The sequence below is a fragment of the Cajanus cajan genome, chromosome 9 (genome assembly GCF_000230855.2).
Source record: "Cajanus cajan strain Asha chromosome 9, NIPB_CcT2T_4, whole genome shotgun sequence".
Lineage (NCBI taxonomy): Eukaryota > Viridiplantae > Streptophyta > Magnoliopsida > Fabales > Fabaceae > Cajanus > Cajanus cajan.
In genome coordinates, this window is record NC_138525.1 from 23,569,732 (window position 1) to 23,592,786 (window position 23,055).

The 23,055-nt window shown below is 33.7% G+C and overlaps 2 protein-coding genes and 1 long non-coding RNA gene across 3 annotated transcripts; 2 read left to right on the forward strand and 1 right to left on the reverse strand.

Annotated features, from left to right (window-relative positions):
• Positions 1 to 1,293: 1,293 nt before the first annotated feature.
• Positions 1,294 to 1,728, reverse strand: LOC109815348 (uncharacterized). The gene has a single exon (XM_020380059.3). It carries the CDS (start codon positions 1,726 to 1,728, stop codon positions 1,294 to 1,296), a length of 435 nt encoding a protein of 144 aa, XP_020235648.1.
• An 8,641-nt stretch (positions 1,729 to 10,369) lies between these two features.
• LOC114916980 (uncharacterized) lies at positions 10,370 to 13,848 on the forward strand. Its single transcript, XR_003805674.2, has 2 exons — positions 10,370 to 10,985; positions 11,348 to 13,848. It is a non-coding gene; the product is annotated as an uncharacterized LOC114916980 (long non-coding RNA).
• Positions 13,849 to 19,249: 5,401 nt separating this feature from the next.
• On the forward strand, positions 19,250 to 22,345 carry LOC145952025 (uncharacterized). The gene is made up of 3 exons (XM_083064246.1): positions 19,250 to 19,915; positions 21,686 to 22,195; positions 22,336 to 22,345. Exons 2-3 carry the CDS (start codon positions 21,687 to 21,689, stop codon positions 22,343 to 22,345), a joined length of 519 nt encoding a protein of 172 aa, XP_082920372.1. The 5' UTR covers positions 19,250 to 19,915; position 21,686.
• Positions 22,346 to 23,055: the final 710 nt, after the last annotated feature.

The following is a 23,055-nucleotide window of genomic DNA, read 5'->3' on the forward strand; positions in this document are numbered from 1 at the left end:
TTTGAGAATTTTTGTTTTTTTTAAATCGTGACCTGAACCAAATCAACTTAAACAACATCAAATTAGTTCAATTTTGAGTTAAGCAAAAGAATTCATGAAATCTGAACTAATTAGAACTAATTAAAATTAATTAAACTTAATTACTTTAAATTGGATTTTTAACCAAATTTAAATCAACCCGACCTGTAAACACTTCTAAATGAGAGTCAGACCAAAATCAAATGTTCCTGTCCTACCAATAATATCATGATACGTTAATTAAAAATTGCATATACATTTCAGGTGACTTTTCAGTTTCCATGTCCCTTAACTATGAACTCCTATTTTCCTATTATCCGGAGTCGCGTTAACCACTTCATGCACTGTCTCACACCCATCACCTTGCATGCAAATATGGCTGTGCAAGTTTTTAATTGACATATCAGAATATTATTGGTGATTATGGAAGTGAGACAGAGAGGATGAGACAGGTGATGAGATTGTACTACTTGAACGATATATAAGGTCTAAGTTCGAATTGTAAAATTGATTTTTTTTTTTGGGGATTTCTCTTCCAATTTTCTTTGATGCATAAAACACGAATTTTTCACATTTACTTTGAAATATTCTAGCAAGTTGTAGTAAAGATGCACCAAACTATCAAAAATCGATACACACAAGAATCAAGATTGACACTTGATTTGGACATAAAGTCATGTATGAAAATCCGACTTTATTCTTATTAGAATCTATGTAAAAAAATATATATACCTCCTTAATAAAAAAATAAAATAAAATCAAACTCTTTCTATTCACTATTCCATCATCAACCTTTGTTGCCTATGGTTGGAGCTCATAACAATATACCTATTATTCACATTAAGAGCTAATGATGTAAATTAATTATTATTATTATTATTATTATATTTATGAAAAATATATTAGAGACTAAAAAGGGGTATATTTAGACCATGTCAGGATAATTTTTTTAAAAAAAGTTATAACCCAAGAAAATAAAATAAAATAAGTTTCTTCCATAATTAAAATTGACGTACTCTATAGAAAATGAAAGTTGAGAGGTAGCATTGGTTGTATTGTGAAAAGAATGATTTACGTCATGAATAAAAAAGAAGAAAGAAAATTAAGGTGAGCGAGAAATAAAATAAATTACAATGAAGAGAAGCAATAATTTAGGGTTTGAATGGAAAGGAAAAGCCAAAAGAAGGCATAAAACATTCATCGATGCATAGGTGTGGTTAGTTAGTTGCGTAGAATAGAAGGAGATGGATGAGAGGGCATATGCTAAAGAGAGGATCAGAATGAATGAATCTGATCGGAATCGGAACACTTAACCGGCGGCGGCGAGGCCGGCAAGCGGGAGCTGAAGTTTCTGAAGGGAAGCTCATGGTCATGGGGGCTTTCGTTCTCGAAGTTTAGGGCGTAACTGGAAGGGTCGTAGCTAAAATCGGCGGATTGTGACTGGCGGTGGAGGAACTTGCGACCCATTCGGGACTTGAGGCTGCGGCCTCTCACACGTGGCGCGAACTCGGTGGAGGCGGCCGTAGGGGATCGGAGCTTGAACCATGAGGAGGATGAGGTGGAGCCGGAGGGGGAAATGGGCGTGCGTGGAATGCGGAACTTGCTGTACAACCCTTCTCCCTGCTCCAACGGCTCATGCCCCGTGAAACAGCATATCGAAGATTTTAGCTTCTCGCGAAGGGAGTGTTGTCTGTTGATGCTGTTTTGCATCCTCGCCCAGGGACCTGCAGCTTTTGTTTTCGATTACTCAATCACAAGTTGGGTTCGCTTCTTTTTTTTTTTTTTTTTTTTTTAAGGTTTTCTTTTTTTTTTTTCTTTTTTTTTTTTGAGAGGGTGTGGATATATAAGAGGAGGGGAGGAGGGGAAGTTAAGTTGGGTGGAGTTTGAGATTATTTGAGTTGGAAACTCCGAAGAATCCGAGGGATGAACGTGGGTGCGAGTTTTGTGTTCAAACCGTGTTGTGTTGTCGTCTGCATATTGCACGTGTGGATGTGGCTATGGTTTTTCTTTTTCTTTTTTTTTTCTTTTTCTGTTTTGGATGCTCTGGAAATGGGAGATCATTTATACCGCACAATTTTAACATTTTGCTGTAAGTAATAAAATTAAACAAATGGTGTTTTGGTTTTGGTGTATTGGGGGTGGACGGGATCCTATGTTGGTGAATGATTTGCTGGTTCCTCTATTTATGGATTGATATTAGTAGCTCTTTGTTTCTTTTCTTTTGTGGAGCTTTCATGCTACCCAATTACCTGTCATGTTTGGAAAAAATGATAGACATTAATGGTAATTCACGGGACAATTTAATACGGTTTTACAAATTCATTTAATAAATTTGTTGCCTTTTATAATAATTATTTTAAAAAATTATATAAATTGTGATTTTTTATTAATTGGTTATGTAATTTTTTTTACAATAATGGTATATGATCATTATACACCTGTGTTACACAAATACGAGATGAGACTACCGTGTCCTCAAGTTTGATAATCTTTAGGAGGAGACACGTCGTAGTTGCACAGATACAAGATGAGACTACCGTGTCCTCGAGTTTGATAATCTTTAGGAGTGCCTCAACTACAAAATTAACGTGCTACCATTGTGTATACTTATAAAATTAACGTGCCTCCGTTTTAAACACTTGTAAATGAACACTTTTTCATTTCAATGTAATACATGGATTTGAATTTTTTTTTAAAAAAAGAATAAATCTCAATAAAAACATAAATAAAAAAGGGAAAATTTGAGTTTTTTTTTAAAAAAATTCTTGATAAAAATAGAAACAAAGAAGGTAAGATTTGAAATTTTTTAAAAAAATATAAAATTGATAAAAATAAGAATAATGAAGAGAATTGTTATATCTCTCCTTACTTAACTTTTACATAATAGAAAGAAAAAATCTTACGAAAAACAAAAACAATGAAAAGAAGATTTAAAATTTAAAAAAAAATTATAAATATGATAATGTCTCTTAATAATTATTTTTTAGACCTAGTAGATCATTTTTATATTAATATATAATATTTTTGACATGTTATTTATATTATATATTATATATATATCATGTCCATGTATTTTATGTTTTTTGATTTTACCATATTCTCGTATCCGTGTTATATCTCCGTATCGTGTCCAATCCGAATCCGTGCTACATAGTTATACTATACACATAAAAAAGAAATGAAACAAAGATAGAACTGATTTTATCAACCAAATAAAAAAAATTCATTGAAAAAATAATGATATTGAATAGCTCAATCGTGCAAACATATTACATTTTTTCACTTCACTTAAAAAGAAAACAAAAAATTACCACTTCGAATTTTTTAGGTGTCAATTTTTTTTAATCAAATTAGTTTCTATTTATTTGTTAATTTTACAATTAAGATTACATTTTTTTTTTCAATTAAACCTTTATATCATAAATTATTTTACGCATCTTTTTTTATATATAAAATTGAATAATGAATAATTGATAAGTTCAAAGATATATTACTTACTTATTTTTCAGAAAGAGAAACTGGTGTAGAGAATAAATCAATACTTTATTATAAAGAGAGAAGAAAGAATATCTGAATAGGTGGTATCTTTGAAGCAATATGCGGTGAAAAAGATGGCATATTAATGGTACATTGAATGTGAAATGTCAAGTGTATAATCGGAATTTCATGGAATTTAATGAGTTTTATTACTTTCCTTGGTTAATGAAAATTAACCTTAAACAACCCATTATTTAGATCAGGGAAAGTAATGTGTTTCCACTATTAGATATTCACATTTCATAAATGTTTTAAAAAATTAAATGAAGTTTATAAAGGATAAATTAAAATATGTATTTTTAAAAATATTTAAAATTATATATAAAAAAATATACAATTAATTACTATAATGTTAAAATTAAAATATGTATTTTTAAAAATATTTAATTTCTTGTTTTTGTCTTTTTTTATTTTAGCAATATTAGTTTATCTTGTTTTTCTATTTTTTAGTTTAGCTATATTAGTTTAAAAAGTACTCCACCTATTCACTATTATAAACACATAAAAAAAATAATTTTTTACGTATATTAAGAAAATTAATTATCTGCATTAAATTTTATTAATCTTATAATATTTTTTATAAATTCTTATTATAAATGTTAAAAAAGAAGTAATGCAATTAAAAAGGTCTTGTATTAAAAGAAATATATTTTAAGAAGAATATTATTAAATGAGATAAAAAATAGTTAAAACTTATTTATATTTAAAAATAAAATATGTATGATTTTTTTTCTTATAATAGAGAAAAAAAAATTATTTTTGTTTCTTGATGCTAGATCAAATTAGTATACTAAATTGGTCATTTCAACATTTTTTGTATTAGCATTACTAATTTTGACTGACATAGAAAACTAATAGGAGTCCACTAGACTCATATCTAACCAGGCCAAGCGTACTACAAGGACACGTACTTGGCTATTAGATTATTACTAATGTTGAGTCTTGTAATACTTCATTTTTCATAAAATATACTATAAGTGTTTTATTAATAATTTTAGTATTTTATTATATTAATAGGAGTTGTTTAGTATTTATTTAATTATTTACTATGTTTGGAATATAATATAAGGTGTATTATAATTATTTATTTAATTAAATTAAAAGGGAAAGGAAAGTGATTAAGGTTAAGTGTTTTAATTGGAGAGTAAAAGAAAGGTTAAGGTTTTTAAAAAAAGTAATTTTTTAATTAATTAGATCCTTTTACATTTTTATTTTATGTATGCGTTTTAGAGCTCAAAGAACAGGAGTAGAAAGGAAATCACCACGAAGTCATGCATTCATCTTCTTCTCAAATGACTCTCCCAATGTCAATTACAAGAGCAATGTGTCGCTGGCCTACTACAATGAGAAATATCATCAAGGACACAAATACTTTCCACCTAAATTTATCATTTTGTTGGTAAAGGATGATTTTACTATCCAACTTCAATTGTCAAGTTAAGACTTCATGGGATTTTATTCTTCGTAATCCTTGAAGAATCATAGCCTAATTATTTTGCTCTCTATTATGATTTTGGTGGATACAAGGAATTCTCAAAACATTTTACAACCACACATTGCCCATATTTGAATTTTCGATAAAGAGACAGACGCATCAAAGATGGTTCGACTAATATTGTCAGGTCGATAACAAACTTTAAAAAATTGCTCGAATTGATAAATAATAGTTTGGTTCTTGTAAGTACCCGAGTGTTTCAGACCCTACGAAGAAAGAGGAGAATTGATCAGCTTCTTCAAAAAATCATCAAAATTGAGAATTTTATCTACGTAATATTCACACCACCATTGAAGATAACACTTTGAAACTAAGAAGGAGGGAGAGAAAATGTATGGTGTGAGCTTAAGTTCCTTTTCGGGACTTAGAATGAAATCCAAAACTTCCTGATAATTCCCTTTTTCGACACAAATATCAGCATCAATGCTTTCCTTACGTCGAAGAGGAAGAGGCTTCATTTGGCAAAGACCAAACTGTCGAGAAAACATCTGAGGTTGGTAAGGGTAGATCCTAACGTCTTTCTGCCACATCCCAGATATTATTACATCCCAGGAAAGGAAACTAAACCACATTTTGAGGGAACCTGGAGATATTTGCCCAACATTATTATTTTGTCGAAGCCAAGGAGGGCCCAACAAAGTAGTACGTATAAAAGGGGCCAAGTCTTCGCTGAATTCAGTAAAACTAAGAATAACATCAATATACTTCGCGAAATTGTTGACTGAACACTTTTTCATTTCAATGTAATACATGGATTTGAATTTTTTTTTAAAAAAAAGGAATAAATCCCAATAAAAACATAAATAAAAAAGGGAAAATTTAAGAATTTTTTTTAAAAAAATTCTTGATAAAAATAGAAACAAAGAAGGTAAGATTTGAAATTTTAAAAAATATATATATATAATTGATAAAAATAGAAATAATGAAGAGAATTGTTATATCTCTCCTTACTTAACTTTCACATAATAGAAAAAGAAAAAATCTTACGAAAAACAAAAACAATGAAAGGAAGATTTAAAATTTAAAAAGAAAATTATGAATATGATAATGTCTCTTAATAATTATTTTTTAGACCTAGTAGGTCATTTTTATATTAATATATAATATTTTTGCCATATTATTTATATTATATATTATATATATGTTATGTCCATGTGTTTTATGTTTTTTGATTTTACCATATTCTCGTATCCGTGTTATATCTCCGTATCGTGTCCAATCCGAATCCGTGCTACATATATAGTTATACACTCATATTAGTATATACACATAAAAAAGAAATGAAACAAAGATAGAACTCATTTTATCAGCCAAATAAAAAAAATTCATTGAAAAAATAATGATATTGAATAGCTCAATCGCGCAAACATATTACATTTTTTCACTTCACTTAAAAAGAAAACAAAAAATTACCACTTCAAATTTTTTAGGTGTCAATTTTTTTTAATCAAATTTGTTTCTATTTATTTGTTAATTTTACAATAAAGATTACATTTTTTTTTTCAATTAAACCTTTATATCATAAATTATTTTACGCATCTTTTTTTATATATAAAATTGAATAATGAATAATAGATAAGTTCAAAGATATATTACTTACTTATTTTTCAGAAAGAGAAACTGGTGTAGAGAATAAATCTATACTTTATTATAAAGAAAGAAGAAAGAATATCTGAATAGGTGGTATCTTTGAAGCAATATGCGGTGAAAAAATGGCATATTAATGGTACATTGAATGTGAAATGTCAAGTGTATAATCGGAATTTCATGGAATTTAATGAGTTTTATTACTTTCCTTGGTTAATGAAAATTAACCTTAAACAACCCATTATTTAGATCAGGGAAAGTAATGTGTTTCCACTATTAGATATTCACATTTCATAAATGTTTCAAAAAATTAACTGAAGTTTATAAAGGATAAATTAAAATATGTATTTTTAAAAATATTTAAAATTATATATAAAAAAATATACAATTAATTACTATAATGTTAAAATTAAAATATGTATTTTTAAAAATATTTAATTTCTGAGTCCTGCCGGGCGCGGGCATGCTTGCGCTGGGCGCGCCGGCCCCCTGGTGCTCTCTGGTTGCACTGCGCTGGGCACAACCATGAGTGCGCCGGACGCGGAGATGAGATTTTTTCTATATGTTGGTTAATGTTGTTTTATGCTGAGTTGAGTTGAAATGGATGAATATAATGTGATGACTAGTAGATGATGTTGGTTGATTGATGTTGAGTTGTAAAGTTGGGTTGTGTTGCAAGTTGATATGTTGAGTTGTAAAGTTGTGTTGTGTTGCAAGTTGATATGTTGAGTTGTAAAAGTTGTGTTGTGTTGCAAGTTCATATGTTGAGTTGTAAAAGTTGTGTTGTGTTGAATATTGATATGAGTTGTTGTAGGCCATAAGGGCTGAGTTGTTGTAGGCCATAAGGGCTGAGTTGTTGTAGGTCATAAGGGCTGAGTTGTTGTAGGCCATAAAGGCTGAGTTGTTGTAGGCCATAAAGGCTGAGTTGTTGTAGGCCATAAAGGCTGAGTTGTTGTAGGAGATCTCCGAGGTGATATGCGTGACGACGCATTATTTTTGCTAATGGCTGATTTGTTGTATAACCGATGAGAAGTAGACTGATGTTGTGTTGATAGTTGAAGTTGTTTCTGTTTTTTTTTTAAATCTTGCTAGACATTGATCTTTTTATACTAGCTTACCCTTTGTTGTTTCCATGTGGTTGGATTGCTATGATCGTACTATGTGCGGGAGCAGAGCAGGGATAGGTGTGTGGCTTGTGGTGAGTCTGCAGCGGGCAGGCAGAGATGACCTTAGTTGTTGTTATGTTGTTTCAGCTACTTGGTGTAGCGGTTAATGTTGTATTTTGTTTTGGTTTGGTTGTTTTTGGCACACTCTAACTCTAGTCGGATTGGGACTTTGTATATATTTATATTCTAGATCCTATATTTATATACTTGTTCTTTCTGCCTGGTGTTTCCGGTGTACAGTGGTATGTGTAGGACCTGTCGGGTCGTTACATTACTATCCAACTTCAACTGTCAAGTTAAGACCTCATGGGATTTTATTCTTCATAATCCTTGAAGAATCATGACCTAATTAATTTGCTCTCTATTATGATTTTGGTGGATACAAGGAATTCTCAAAACATTTTACAACCACACATTTCCCATATTTGAATCTTCCTACTAAAACTACTAATCTTTTTTCTATCATGGTAGGTAATTGTCAAAACATCACATGCTCAAGTCTTATCTCAACAGTTCCTATTTCATTTCAACATATATGATCTTTATAAATCCTTGCTACTTACTACATATTCAAGGAGTTGATGTTGTTTTAGGTATTGAATGGTTGGCCTTCATTGGTCCTCTACAAGCAAATTTTGTCATTTTCTCAACTATCTTTTTATCAAAGAGAAAACCATCATTAAATTTTGTCATTCCTTAACAACCCACCCTACCTTTACCTCTTTTTAGCAAATGTGACACTATATCCACATTGATTCCATAACTTCATTTCACCTCTTAGCTTTTGACACTCTTGAGTCCAACTCACCTTCAGAATTTGACAACCTCCTTACAACCACTCATCCATGTTTAGAACCTATCATTTCATCCTTCAAACACATTTTTACCACATCATGTGGCCTTCCCCCTCCTGCATTCCATGAACATTGATCACTTGTAATTTAATCTACATTTTAGCCCTAGAAAGTAAGCATTTTCATGCATTTTAGTATTTGAATATAGTTAGGATAGCTTGTTATTCTTCCTTTTCTACTTTGATGCACTTTTGGTATGTTTTAATTGTTTCTAGAGGGTTTAGGCCCAACATGGGATCGTAAAGAGTGAAGGAATTCATGAAGGCTACAAGCAAGGAAGATCACAGTCGTGACTGGTGAGTCATGCCCGTGATTCACGTGCAAAAAGTGAAGATTCTCAAATAAGGTCAATCACGGCCATGACTCACTAGTCACGCCCGTGATTCGCTCTGTCTCAGCAATACGTTGAAGGCTAAGGAGATCACGGCCATGACTCACCAGTCACCCCGTGACTCTCCCAAAAAGCTGAAAACCCTAATTTTTGTTCCTTGTTCCCCTTTTTTATGTAATTTTCTTTTCCCGTGTTGCCCTGGTTAGCTTATAAATTAGCATGTTAGGGTCTAAGCATGTATCTTTTGCTTCAGCTTTGTTATAGAGATTAAGGAGAAGGATTGCACCTGTGCTTTCTACCTCCGAGTCTGATTATCTTTTCTTTTCTTTTTATTTCTTTTTTGGGGAAAACTTCCATGGGCCTACTGTACTGCTTACAAGACCCATATAGGTATGTCCCCTTATAGACTCATCTATGAGAAATCTTTTCATCTGCTTGTAGAACTAGAACATAAAGCATTATGGGCTATAAAACTTCTCAACTATGATCTGAAAGTTGCTGAAGATAGAAGAAAATTGGAACTGAATGAATTAGATGAACTTCAACTTAATTCATATGAAAATGCCAAAAAATTACAAAGAAAGAACCAAAAATTGGCATGACGGACATATACACTGAAGGGAGTTTAAGGAAGGAGACATGGTACTATTGTTCAATTCAAGACTCCGTTTGTTTCCTAGAAAATTAAGGTCAATATGGTCAGGACCTTTCAAGGTTCATGAGGTTTATCCTTACGGCACTGTGGAAGTTGAAAATAATAATAGATAAATCTTTAAGGTGAATGCACAAAGATTAAGGTTGTACTTCTATGAAGAACAACTCCCAAGAGTTCAATCCATCAACCTTAAAGAACCATGCATACAATAAGGTACATTCAGTTTTCTTAAAAAAAAAAAAGATGTGAGTCAATCATGCCCGTGATTCCAATCACGACCGTGAATGGCTAGTCATTCCCATGACAGAGGTGGTGAAAAATTTTCAAAAACACCGAGCAAGTCACGGTCGTGACTCACCAATCACGCTCGTGACTCGCGATAGAGCCTGAAACCCTAATTTTGGGGAAATTTTTACTTAAATAATATTTTTTTTTAAAAAAATTACAAAAGTATCAACTGTGCAGGTTTATTTACCAATATAGAACTGTTTACTGTGCAGGTTTAATAATTATAGGATTTAATTGTAGCATTTTTACTGTTTGCCCAGAACGGGCCGTTCCAAAACCAGAACGGCCCGTTCCAAACCACGTTCTACTTCCTGAAAACGTCCTCCGGAACGGGCCGTTCCAGGGCCGTTTCAGATTCAAAAAAATGTTAAAATTTTTATTCTGGAACGGGACGTTCTGGACCCGTTTTAATTAAAAAAAAGGACTCTGTGTCTTGAAGCAGAATGACCCGTTCTGCTTCCGGAACGGGCCGTTCCACTTCCAACATTTGCCCAAAATGGGCCAGAAACACGAAAAAAAAATTTAAAATAACTCAGAATTCGGTTCCCGGGGAACCGAATTCTGAGTTGAAAAAACAAAAAAAATAAGATTTTGAAGCTCAGAATCCGGTTTTCCGGGAACCGAATTCTGAGCATGAACAGTAAACAGTTCTATATTAGTAAATAAACCTGCACAGTTGATACTTTTGTAATTTTTTTAAAAAAAAATATTATTTAAGTAAAAATTTCAATTTTGGGATTTCTATAAATCCTGGTCTCCCTCCTCGTTCTCTCACACCCCGTGAAATTCAAAAGTTTCTCCTTTCAGCTCTCTTTGTACCGAACATCCTTCTTTTTCTTCTTCTTCTCCATCTTTTTTGTCTTCCAAAATTCCTCTCTACTTTTCTCCTTCTTCCCAAACCCTTCTACTCCCTTTCTCCTTCATCACTCATGGCTCCCAAGCGCATTCGCACTGCTCACGAGTCCTCTTCCAGCAACCCTCGACCTAAGGAAAAACATGAGGAAGTGCCCATTGCCCCTGATCTGCGATTCCGTGATGTAGACCAAAGAGCAAGGTATGGAACTCTTCATACCCACACCATCACACCGACCAGGTATCTCGATCTTCAATTTAATCGTGAGTTGGGGTTAATAAGTGATATTAATTTCATGCTTACTAATATTGGGTGGGCACAATTTGCATCTACAATGATTGAAAAGGTTTACCCTCGCATAGTTCTCGAATTCTTAAGTTCCCTTCACACAAAAATCATGAGTGGACCAAACTACGGACCTAGATTAATTTCCTTCCGCCTGTTTAATAATGAACATAGCCTTACTCTTGCTAAATTCAATGAAATTTTTGGATTTCCAATTGAAGGAGACATAAGAACCCCGAGATCCTTTACTCCTCATAGCTGTTAGCGTGCTTTAACAGGTGGTCCAAGATGGGTAGCAGGCAAATGCAACTCTTCAGCTTTTCGCCACCCCGCTATCTATATCGTGTATCGTTATTGCCTCCTTTATTTTTGGCAAGAGGAGACTCTGAAGGCAAAGTTAGACTGAGTGACTTGTTGTTCATCTAGGCTATGGTCAAGAATAGGGTAGATAAAATTAATTATGGATCACACTTGGCCCGACAATTTCAAAGCATCATCACTATTGACTCCGAATTAATAGTTATTAGGGGCCTTATAACTACCATTGCAAAATATTTGGAATACATAACTTTTGTGGAGCAACTACAGGCCATTGAAGGCAGCCGAAGTATTAGCTTTGCTACTTGTTTTGTTATGAACTGCATCACTAGAGATGAAAACAATCAATATTATTTCATTATCTCTCAATCAGGAGCTCATCATCCACTCCCCAACCCACAATGCTCCATCAAGAATGAGGATACCTGGCGTTTCCCTCTAGAACCCACTATAGAATTTTTAGGGATAGAAGGGGACACTGCAAAACCAGGAGCTGAAGAGGAACCTTTGGATGAGCCAGAGGAGCCAAAGCAGCAAGAGCAGTAAGACATGGACAATATACAAATCCTTGTAGCTATACAAGCCATGGATAATCGTCTTTAGCAAATGGATGAACGCCAATAACATTACCATCATATGGTAGATCAAATGTATAATTGGCACCTCCGACGATATCCTGATGACTTCTCACCTCAGTAAGTTATTTTCTATACCCTACTTTTATTGCTTAGGGACAAGCAATTATTCAAGTTTGGGGTTGTTAGGGGTGGTCTGTCATGCACCTATTTTTGTCATGCACTCATGCATTTTTAAATTTTGATCCACTCATTGTTTGGATGCATTCATTTTTAATTTTTCAATGCAATTTAATTTGTTCCCATGCATATATTATACTTCATTCATGCATAAAAATAAATAATAAAAAAAACAAAATTGTAAGTTTTCTAATCAATTCCTGTTTGAACCTTAAAAACAAAAAGAAAATTTTGAATTTTGGAGGTAAAGGTTTCATAAGTAAGTCATCTAGAGGGTAGATATCTCAATTTTTGGTGCCTCAATAAAAAGACTAAAAAAATTAGCTAGAATCATTGATATTGCTTATCTTTCTACAATTTGATAATTTTGATTGGGGGAAAAAGAAAATAATTGATAATCAGGTGAGGATAAATAAGCCTTTTGTCTTTTATTAATTAAGAAACTAAGTGGGGGTAGAATAAACTCAAAATAAATGAATTAATCAATTAAAATAAATAAATAAATAAATAAATAAGAGGAAAAAGTTAAATAAATATCTCATCAAGCACCCCTTTGAGATCATATGCTTGAGGAAAAATTCAAAACCTTGAAAAAAAAAAATCTAACCAACTATTGGGAAAATGTCTAGTAAATGGCTAGGCACCCCTTTGAGGTTGTAAATTCTTCTACTGATTGGCTATTGGGGAAATGTTTGAGAGAAATAAATTAAGTAAGCAAAAACTAAAAACTAATCTTTGCTCCCCTTTGTTGTATAAGCATGAAGGTATAGGATTGCTAATTTTGAGCTTGATGACTCAAATTATTTGAAATTTTCCCTTGAACTTGATTTGATGAAAGGTAAAGAACAAGCAAAAATATGATAAATAAGTCTCTAATTGGGTCTTGTGTGACACTAAAATAGAGTACTTTACATGATGGATTGCTTCTTTGAAACTTAACTCTCTTGAATATGATTATTGCTTGAGGACAAACAAAGGTTTAAGTTTAGGGTTGTTTGATCATTGACAATTTAATCTACATTTTACCCTAGAAAGCAAGCATTTTCATGCATTTTAGTATTTTAAATATGGTTAGGATAGCTTGTTATTCTTCCTTTTATACTTTGATGCACTTTTGGTATGTTTTAATTATTTCTAGAGGGTTTAGGCCCGGCAAGGGATCATAAAGAGTGAAGGAATTCATGAAGACTGCAAGCAAGGAAGATCACAATCGTGACTGGTGAGTCACACCTATGATTCACGTGCAAAAAGTGAAGATTCTCAAACAGGATCAATCATGGCTGTGACTCACTGGTCACACTTGTGACTCGCTCTGTCTCGACAATACATTGAAAGTCAAGGAGATCACGGTCATGACTCACCAGTCATGCCCGTGACTCTCTTGAAAAATTGAAAATCCTAATTTTTGTTCCTTGTTTCCCTTTTTTTTTATTTATGTAATTTCCTTTTCCTATGTTACCTTGGTTAGCTTATAAATTAGCATGTTAGGGTCTAAACCTATATCTTTTGCTTCAACTTTGTTTTAAAGATTAAGGAGAAGGATTGCGCTTGTGCTTTATACCTCTAAGGTCTTATTATCTTTTCTTTTCTTTTTATTTCTTTTCTGGGGAAAACTACCATGATCATGTGTGAGTAGTTCCCTATTTTTGGAATCATGGCTTAGCCCCTTGAGAACCTTTTGGTTAATGTATTATTCAGTTTTCTTATACCTGTTTCTGCTTTGATCTTCTTCTTTACATTGTATCTATGAATGTCAAGTAACCGTTGCTTTCATAATCTTAGATAATTAAGGATGAACTAAAAGCAGAACTTAATTATTAGAACCTAAAGAGGTACACTTAGGGTTTCAATCACGAAAGTAGATTTAGTCCTTCGAGGAACTCTAAATTAACATAATTCTTAATGAGTTTAATTGAACGTTGTTACCACAAAAGTAGGAATTAACTTCAATTAGATATGCCTGCGTAGCTTGAGAATGTGTGTAAGATAAATTAGGTTAATTTACCTTCGAAAGAAACATATTAAATTTCTAAATTTTAAATTAATCATAGGAACTAATTGTGTGAATCCTAATTCCAGGATTCTTTTCTATATTCAAAGTTTCACTTTTATCAACGTTTTCTTTACAATTTACTTAGTTCTTCAATCAAATCAATTTCTCTTCAAATTCTTTTCTCTATTTTTAAATTCAAATAAATAATTATAATTATTAGGTCAAACACGTAGTCCTTATGGATTTGATATTTTATTACTTGACGACAACCGTACACTTGCGATTTTCTCACATCAACCATCACTTTTAAAGGGAAATTATGTCTCAACTAATTTAAGAAATGCTTATAAAGGGAATCTTCACCCCTAGCACTACCTTGACTCTTACTCTTTGCCAATACTTTTTGGTAAGAAAAAAAATTATAGACATGACATTTTTGTATCAATTACCGTGCACTTAATGTTATTACCATCATAGATTGATTTCCTATTCCAACAATAGATGAATTGTTAGATGAACTCAGAGATGCTACTATATTTTCCAAAATAAACTTACGTTATGGATATCACTATATAAAAATCTACCCTACAGATACACCAAAAATAACTTTCTGGACTTATGATGGACACTATGAAATTTTGGTAATGCCTTTTGGCTTCCCTAATGCTCCATCTAGATTTCAATATGTTATAAATGATCTATTATGTCCTTTTTTGCGAAAAAAATCATTTGTTTTTTTTATGACATTTTACTTTATACTACCTGCTTAGTTGATCACTCATTTGAATATCATTTTACAACTTTTAAGTACTAACGAATTTTTCTCAAAGCAATCTAATTTTTTTTGGAGTTTCTAGTGTAGCCTATTTGGGCCACAAGATTTCAAGTGTAGGTGTTGGCCCTATCCTAGAAAAAGTTCAAGCCATTGTTGAATAGCAACAACCTTAGTCTCTATTGTTGCTCTTTTCACTAACATGCTCAAATAAAAAATATTTCATAGTTTGAGCATGCTATCAAAGTATCTACAAAACTAAAAAAGTTATAACTATTGCTTCGATGCTAGCTCTCCCAAAATTTACCAAAGTTGAAACAAATGCTTATGTTGTGGATATAGGAGTTGTCTTATCACAAGACAAACATCCTTTAGCCTTCTTCAAGCGCAAATTAATTATGCCCTTGAATTCAAGTCGCCTCCATTTAAACCATAAAACTATTTGCTATCATGGAAGCAATAAAAAAAAGTGGCACCAATATTCTATATACCATCATTTTCACATCTACACAGATCAACTAATGAAGACCTACAAAAGAATATGCACTTGGAAGAATTTGAGAATTAAATATATTAGCCATATTTTATATTTTTCCTTTTGTTAGCATTGTCATTTGTATTGAGCGTAAACCTTCAAATCAATATGTCCGTTAGATCCTTTTTGAGCTTGTTTGGAGGTATTTTATTGTAGCTTATTTAGTGGGCCCCTTCATGCTAGACCATAGCAGGTTTTAGGTCCATTTTTTAAATAGGTCAAATGTTGACTTTGTAATGATATATTTACTCATTTGGAATGAAGCTTCGATGCTTTATGAGAGAAAACTCTCTTTAGGTTCTTAAGAACTACTATTGATCGTTATCTTTGAATTTCCTAATTCAAAGTGACGAATCTCCTTCAACATATTATTGAGTGAGTGAGAGAGAGAGAGAGAGAAATAGAAGGAAAAAAAGCCCAAGAATTGTGAAAATATGCAACAATTTTTCTTATCATGTGATAGTTGAACAAGCCATTTATTTATAGAACAAATTATTTTCATGATGTTCTAACAAACTAATCATGAAACCCATAATAGACTAATCAACTCAGGAGTCAATTTTTAACTACTCTCTTTACAATTCACTCACATACCCCCCCTACAAAGCTAAGTTGGGTGAGCAGTAGAAAAAAGCTCAACAACTTTGAGTTTATTTCTCAAAAGTAAAAATCTAGTAGATGACAATGGTTTTGGTTAGAGCATTAACCCATTGATCTTGAGTTGGAATATGCTAAACACTGAGTTGCTTGGCAAAAAATTTCTCTAATATATATATATATATATATGAGGGGGTTATAATTACACCGGTGTAACTTTTACTAAGTATTACACCGCTCAATAACTTTATATTAATTGTGAATTTTGTAAATCCAACCGTTAGATTGAAATTTCATATCACTTTATACGTGTATATCAAATTTTGTTAAAATTGAACAACAACTTGAAGGTAATCAAAGTGTTCATATTTTAGTGTATTTTAAAATACGCCAATTTTGTTTTATAAAAAATGAAGTATCAAATCATCTTGGATTAATATAAAATTTTGTATATATGATCTGAGAGATATGAACTTTCAATCTAACGGTTAGATTTACAAAATTCACAATTAATATAAAGTTATTGAGCAGTGTAATACTTAGTAAAAGTTCCATCGGTGTAATTATAACCTCTCTCTCTCCATATATATATATATATATATATATATAAATACATACATATATATATATATAATAAAAAAAGATTGATCTTCATATGCTTAGTCCTAGAGAGTGAAGAATAAGTTGTGGGCTGAAGAGACCATGCTTTAATTGTCGTAGTAGATGATTGGAATAGAGAAAGGAACTCTTTGTTCATGAAGAAGTGTAACGACCCGCCATGGTCTCTACACTTAGTGGAATCGCACTACTGCTAGTGAAACTAAGAGAAATATTAAGCTGGATAACTCATACATACATGTACAAATAAAAATGAAAATAACTAAGTTTCTAGTTATAAAATAGAACTCCATATATATACAGTCATCCCAAAAATAATATTCCCTAGTGTCGGTCAAGCACAAACAAAATCGTTACCCAAAATGGTAACTCTAACACGAGGATCAAAACTCCCCGTCTCGCAGCGGACACCTCAACTCCAAGCTAATCCTGACCTGCTCCCATACCAAGTATGATCATCGCAGTTCCACCACATGGAAACAAAAGGGTAAGCTAGAGTTCAAAACCAATCATACAAGTACAGAATAAAATCTATACTACACATCATCCAACTATCAATCATGTTCATAGAGTCACACCATACACTCTATCCAACACTACTCATGCATAAAATACAATCTACCAATCATGAAGTCAAACACCACACTTCATCATATTAATAATCATGCAATAAATGCATCTCATGACAGATATCAATGCATATCAATCATCTAATGTGTCGTCATGCCTACACCAAGGAGATCTCCCTACAATAGAGTTGTATAAGTGACATTCCATCCTACCGAAACTACCCCAACCGTTTTCACGCCCAATGCGCCTGCTCGGTCACAGCTAAACAGGATATAATCCTCACTCGGGTTTACTCGGATGATGTCACTTACACAATTGGAAGTCCAGATCCACCGTCAGGTATAGCACAGCTGGGTACGGGCTTACCACGACCTTGGCATGCATAACCAAGTCAATTGTGGAGTTCGCCCACCGACTATCCGCAAGGATCCACGCAACCTTCCCGAGTACTTGGTTAAGGGAATAATCCTCGACCTCATACCCCGCTCTAACACTAGCTAAGGACTTAGAGGAGACTCACCCAACCTAGTAGCCTATCTGAGCACCACTCCCAAATCCACTGGCCTACCTGAGCACCACTCTCATATATTAGTGGCCTATCCAAGCACCACTCTCAAGAGACTCTATGTGAGCTCTTCCAGTTCGAAAATATTTTTCTTCTCCTCAAGTCCTAGGCTAGACTCATGCAATAAGGCATCACATGCAATTATGCATCACACATCATACATGGTCTGTCCACTATCATGAATCAACAATCATACACATGTCATAAGACATCACATGCAATAATGCATCATACATCATACATGATCTACCCACCATTATGATCAATAAACATACTAATATGAACATATACACATGTCATATCATATTCAAAGATTCATATGTATCATCACAAAGCATACATATGAATCACACCGCACCATACATCATATATCATACATACATGATCTAAAACTTCAACTTTAAACATGCATAAGCATCAATTTAAATCAATTATTTATAAACATATTCATGCTCGGCACAGTCAGCTCGCGCCTAGCCTAACACCAACCCGAGAGCTCTAAGCTCTTCCACGCCCAGCGCACTCAACCTGGGCCCGGCCTAAATCCCAGTCAGAGAGTTCAAAACTCTCATCCAAACTAATAAACTTAGCCACATGCAAACACAAAACACAATGCATAGGCTCCATACGACTCAAAATAAACTTAAATCTCACATGCATCCAACCTATGCATCAAAATCATCAAAATCTTCCTTTTTTTCAAAACCCCAAAAAATGAGATTTTCTTCAATCCATCTATGGATTGTCAACATTCATGCATCAATTGAGTTTCTAAACTCACATGCAACCTAAACAACAAATATTCTAGCTTCTTTCACCTGAAGATTGGCTCAATGATAAGTGTCTAATTAGTTTGATGAAATTTAAATTTGAGACACTTATCTAGCACACTTTTTGTATATATTGATATAATTTTGGCAAATACATTAAGAATCAAAGAGGGGCTCTTAATTTACATTATTACATGGAGTGATGAGTTTTTGATCAGATTTTCCTCTTATTTTGTAGTTTTTGAAATCTGGAGGCAAACGGCTGAGCGCCTTGAAACGGCTAAGCGCTTTCAAGGTTAAAATCAAGTTTTTGAAATCTGGAGGTAAACGGCTGAGCGCCTTCAAGCCAGAGAGCTCAACAAATGCAGCAAAAGAGAGGCGCTAAGCCACTCTAAGGTGCTGAGCGGATTTGGCCCTGGAAGAAGGAGTGCTCTCTGCCTCTTAGGCGCTCAGCGGATATGAAGCGCCCAGCCCCTTGTGCTTGCTTAACAGTGAAGAATCTCCAAGGCGCTCAGCGGATTTGTGTAACACCATGGAAAATACTAAGTTATTTCGTATATATGTATGTATGTATATGTTATTTATGTGGATTTGGAATGTACTTACTTCTATGCATGTTGTATGTTAATGTGATTTTGATTAGTTATTTAAGCATGATAGTGATTCTGTAGTATGAGTTGAGAGGTTGATGTTTTGATAGTTTGTATAGGCATGTGTGTGCATGAATTTGGTGAATGATGCATTGTACACCATTATACTGAACCAGTATTAAGAGGGAAGAAGACTGATCACCTTCCTCCTCATCTTGGTTAAGTGAAGTATTATGGCATGCAACTCATTATTCCAAGCATCTATATCTGAAAGTGATATTTGTTTGTGTGTTGACACATGTTGCATTTCATATGGTGGTGAGTTGTGAGTATTGCATGGAAAGGAATAAGATGGGTAGGAGATCGAAGGATAGGAACATAAGATAAATCTGGTCTTTCTGAGTGAATTTGAGGTTGTTTCAGAGCTTAGGGAGTTGAAATACTTCAAGGAATAGGATATTTGAGGTGAATAGGTGCTAAGGGTGAAATTTGGAAATTTTGAAAAATGGCTATATATAGGGACTTAGGACCGGAGGATTTCATTTGTCAGACAGAGACAGTTTTTAGAGAGAGAAAGTAGAGAGAGAAAGGCTCTGGTCCGGAGGGAAGCTGAGGACATATTTGGGAAGCTTATCAAGCCAGGATCAATCTTCACAACTGGAGTTTCAGGAGATTTGGCCTCTAAAGCCTTGAAAATTGAGATTGAAGTTTGAATTGGGAATTTGGGGGTTTGTCCAAATCTTGCATTTCTGAAGTTTCTGAGGTAAGGGTAGTACTTATAAGACTTAATCTAGTATGTATGGGTTTGAAATATCATATTAATTTCATGATTTAAGCTTGATTAAGGATGGATTGAGGAAAAAGGGGTTTGATAGGGTTTTCATGATTTCTTCATGATTTGCATTAATTAATGGTTAAAACTTGATTTTATTGCTTAAAATGTTGTTTCTGGATATTGTTTATGCTTTATAATGGTTCAATTTCGTGTAATTTGGATTGGATTCATGAATTGGAAGGAATTTTGATGATTTTCAAGTTTTCTGTCGTGAAAGTTACTATTCACATGAATAGTACTATTCATATGAATTCCGTCTGATTGCATAATTTACTATTCATTCAATTTACTATTCATTCAATTTGAATTTACTATTCATTCAATTTGAGTTTACTATTCAGTCACGAATTGATTTCAGAAATTACTGTTCATGTGCATAGTACTATTACTATTCACATGAATAGTACTTTTCATGAGTATTTTGATTTTGTCATGAAAGTTGTAGCCTTAGATGTTAGCTTTCTAATGGCATTGGAATCACCCAAAAAGGAGGTCTAGAACTCTAGATATGATTGTTCTAGTGAATGATTTGGCATGGTTATGGAAAAGTTGTATGTAATTATGAAATATGCTATGTGCATGTGGTTTGGAAAAGCTAATAGAACTCAGAGGAGTAAGGTTATGGTATGGAAGATCTCTTGGTGAGATCAGGATATAATCTTTGGAAAACTATAAAATTTGTGAATCCCATGGTGAGGATTCCAATAAGGAACTTTTCCAAGGATTATATAATAAACCACTTCAGATGTTAGGTGGATTCTGAAGTACTCCTCTAAGTATTCTATTTGCTACCGGTATGAGGGCAAGGCCGAGTCATACCGATGGATGAAGTGGCCATGATCACCAGGGTTACGTGACGACGTAATTCCAGCTGTATATTTCCATGAGAGGTCAGGTGTGATTCCTGGGTTGCTGATATGTTTCAGCGTGCGTGTCAACACTTGGTGGATGGTGTTGAGGCCAACATTGTGAGGATATGTTGGTGTGAGATCATGGAATAATTATACAGTGGTGTGACTTTGTTTCTGGATGTGGAAATATGTATACAAATGGTGTGGATTGTATGCATTGGATTTTAGATTTGATTTATATTTGGCATGGAAATAATTATTTATAAGGTTTATTTCCTTGGTGCGGATATATATATATATATATTAGGGATAAATATCTGTTTAATGATATTTCATTTTATCGTACTATGGTTGGTTTATATGTGCTAACCCTTATATTTCCATGTGGTTTGGACTGTGATGATCTCACTTTGTGGGGGAGCAGATCAGGTGTGAGGCTTTGGGATAGCAAGAAGTCTTTGGTAGCTGCTTTGAGAAGTAGCTAGGTTTAGAGCTTGACCAGCACCTAGGGTGTCTTATATGATGTTATTATGGGATTACTGTATAATTTTACTAAGACTGACTCTGATATAATTATGTTTGATATTATGAAGACAAATTTTTACACTCTAGCGTAGCTGGCTTTTGCTCTATTTTCTATATTATATATCATTTTATTTTAGTTGGTTTTGATGTGACGGCCTAGGGTGGGTCGTTACAGTTTTGGTATCAGAGCTGGTCGAGTCTCTTTAGGATTTGTGGGAAATGGTCTTGTTATGTTTCTGTTGTGAGGAAATAGATTTTGGAAAGGAATTATTTATGTGTTTTGGTGTAACTCATGGGTTCCTTGATCTTTCATCTTGATTAGGATGGTTGGTAGGGGAAACAATTCTAATCCTTCTTCAGGCGTGGATGCGCAACAGATTGCTCAAGCTATGGAGCAAATTGCTGCTGCTATTGGACAACAGAATACTTTGTTGGCTCAGATGGAGACCAACCGGGCTGTAGCTGAAGCAGCTAGGACTGAAGTACCTGATGAATATAGAGGCTTGTCAGAGTTCAGAAAAGGGAATCCTCCTCAATTTACAGGTGTTAATGGACCTGAAGTTGCTGATCAATGGATTGAGGAGATGGAGAAAATTTTCATGGTGATGCAATGCCCCGAGGAGAGGAAGCTAGTTTATGCTGTTTATATGTTGGTGGGTGAGGCTAGTTTCTGGTGGAAAGGTGCTCAAGCTATGATGGAAGCTAGAGGGGAGGTGATAAATTGGGAAAATTTCAAAAAGGTATTCCTAGAGAAATATTTTCCAGATAGCGCCAGATATGCTAAGGAAGCTGAATTTTTGAGACTGCAGCAAGGAAATATGTCAGTACAAAAGTATGTGGTCAAGTTTGAACACTTGGCTAGATATTATTCTCAAGCTATCACTGAAGCCTGGAGGTGTAGGAAGTTTAGTGAGGGTCTAAGATTTGAGCTGAGAAAGACTATTGTTCCTATGGGAATTATGGAGTTCCCAGTTTTAGTTGAAAAAGCAAAGACAGTGGAAAGATTTGAAGGAGGAAATAAAATGGCAAAGGTTCCAGAGGGATCATCTGGATTTGGTAGGGGGAAACATCCTCAAAAGAGACTATCTCAGTTTCAAATTGGAAATGCTAATAAGAAACCAATGGGGAATGCTACTACTGAAGCTGTACAGAGTATTAGATGTTACAGATGTGGAGGCCCACATATGATAAGGGATTGTCCTACAAAGAATTATGCTTGTTTTAAATGTGGTAAGGTGGGTCACATGGCTAAAGATTGCAATGTCATAAATACTTCAGCTAGAGGGAACCAGAAAGTGGATCGGTCTACTGCAGCAGGACGTGTTTTTGCTTTAACAGGTGATGAAGCTGAAACGTCATCTGAACTGGTAAAAGGAAAGGGCAAAGCTAATGGTAATGATATTTTTATTCTATTTGATTCTGGTGCTTCACATTCTTTTATTTCTTATGAATGTGTGAGAAGGTTAAATTTGGTTGTGAGTTCCTTGTGTGTGGATCTAGTTGTTTCTACCCCAGCTTCAGGGTCTGTTTTGACTTCTGAGGTTTGTTTGAGATGTCCAGTGGAGGTAGAAGGGCGTTGTTATAAAGTGAATTTGTTTTGTTTACCTCTATCTGATTTGGATGTGATTTTAGGGATGGATTGGCTTTCTACCAATAAGATTTTGATAGATTGTTCAGAAAAGAGATTAATCT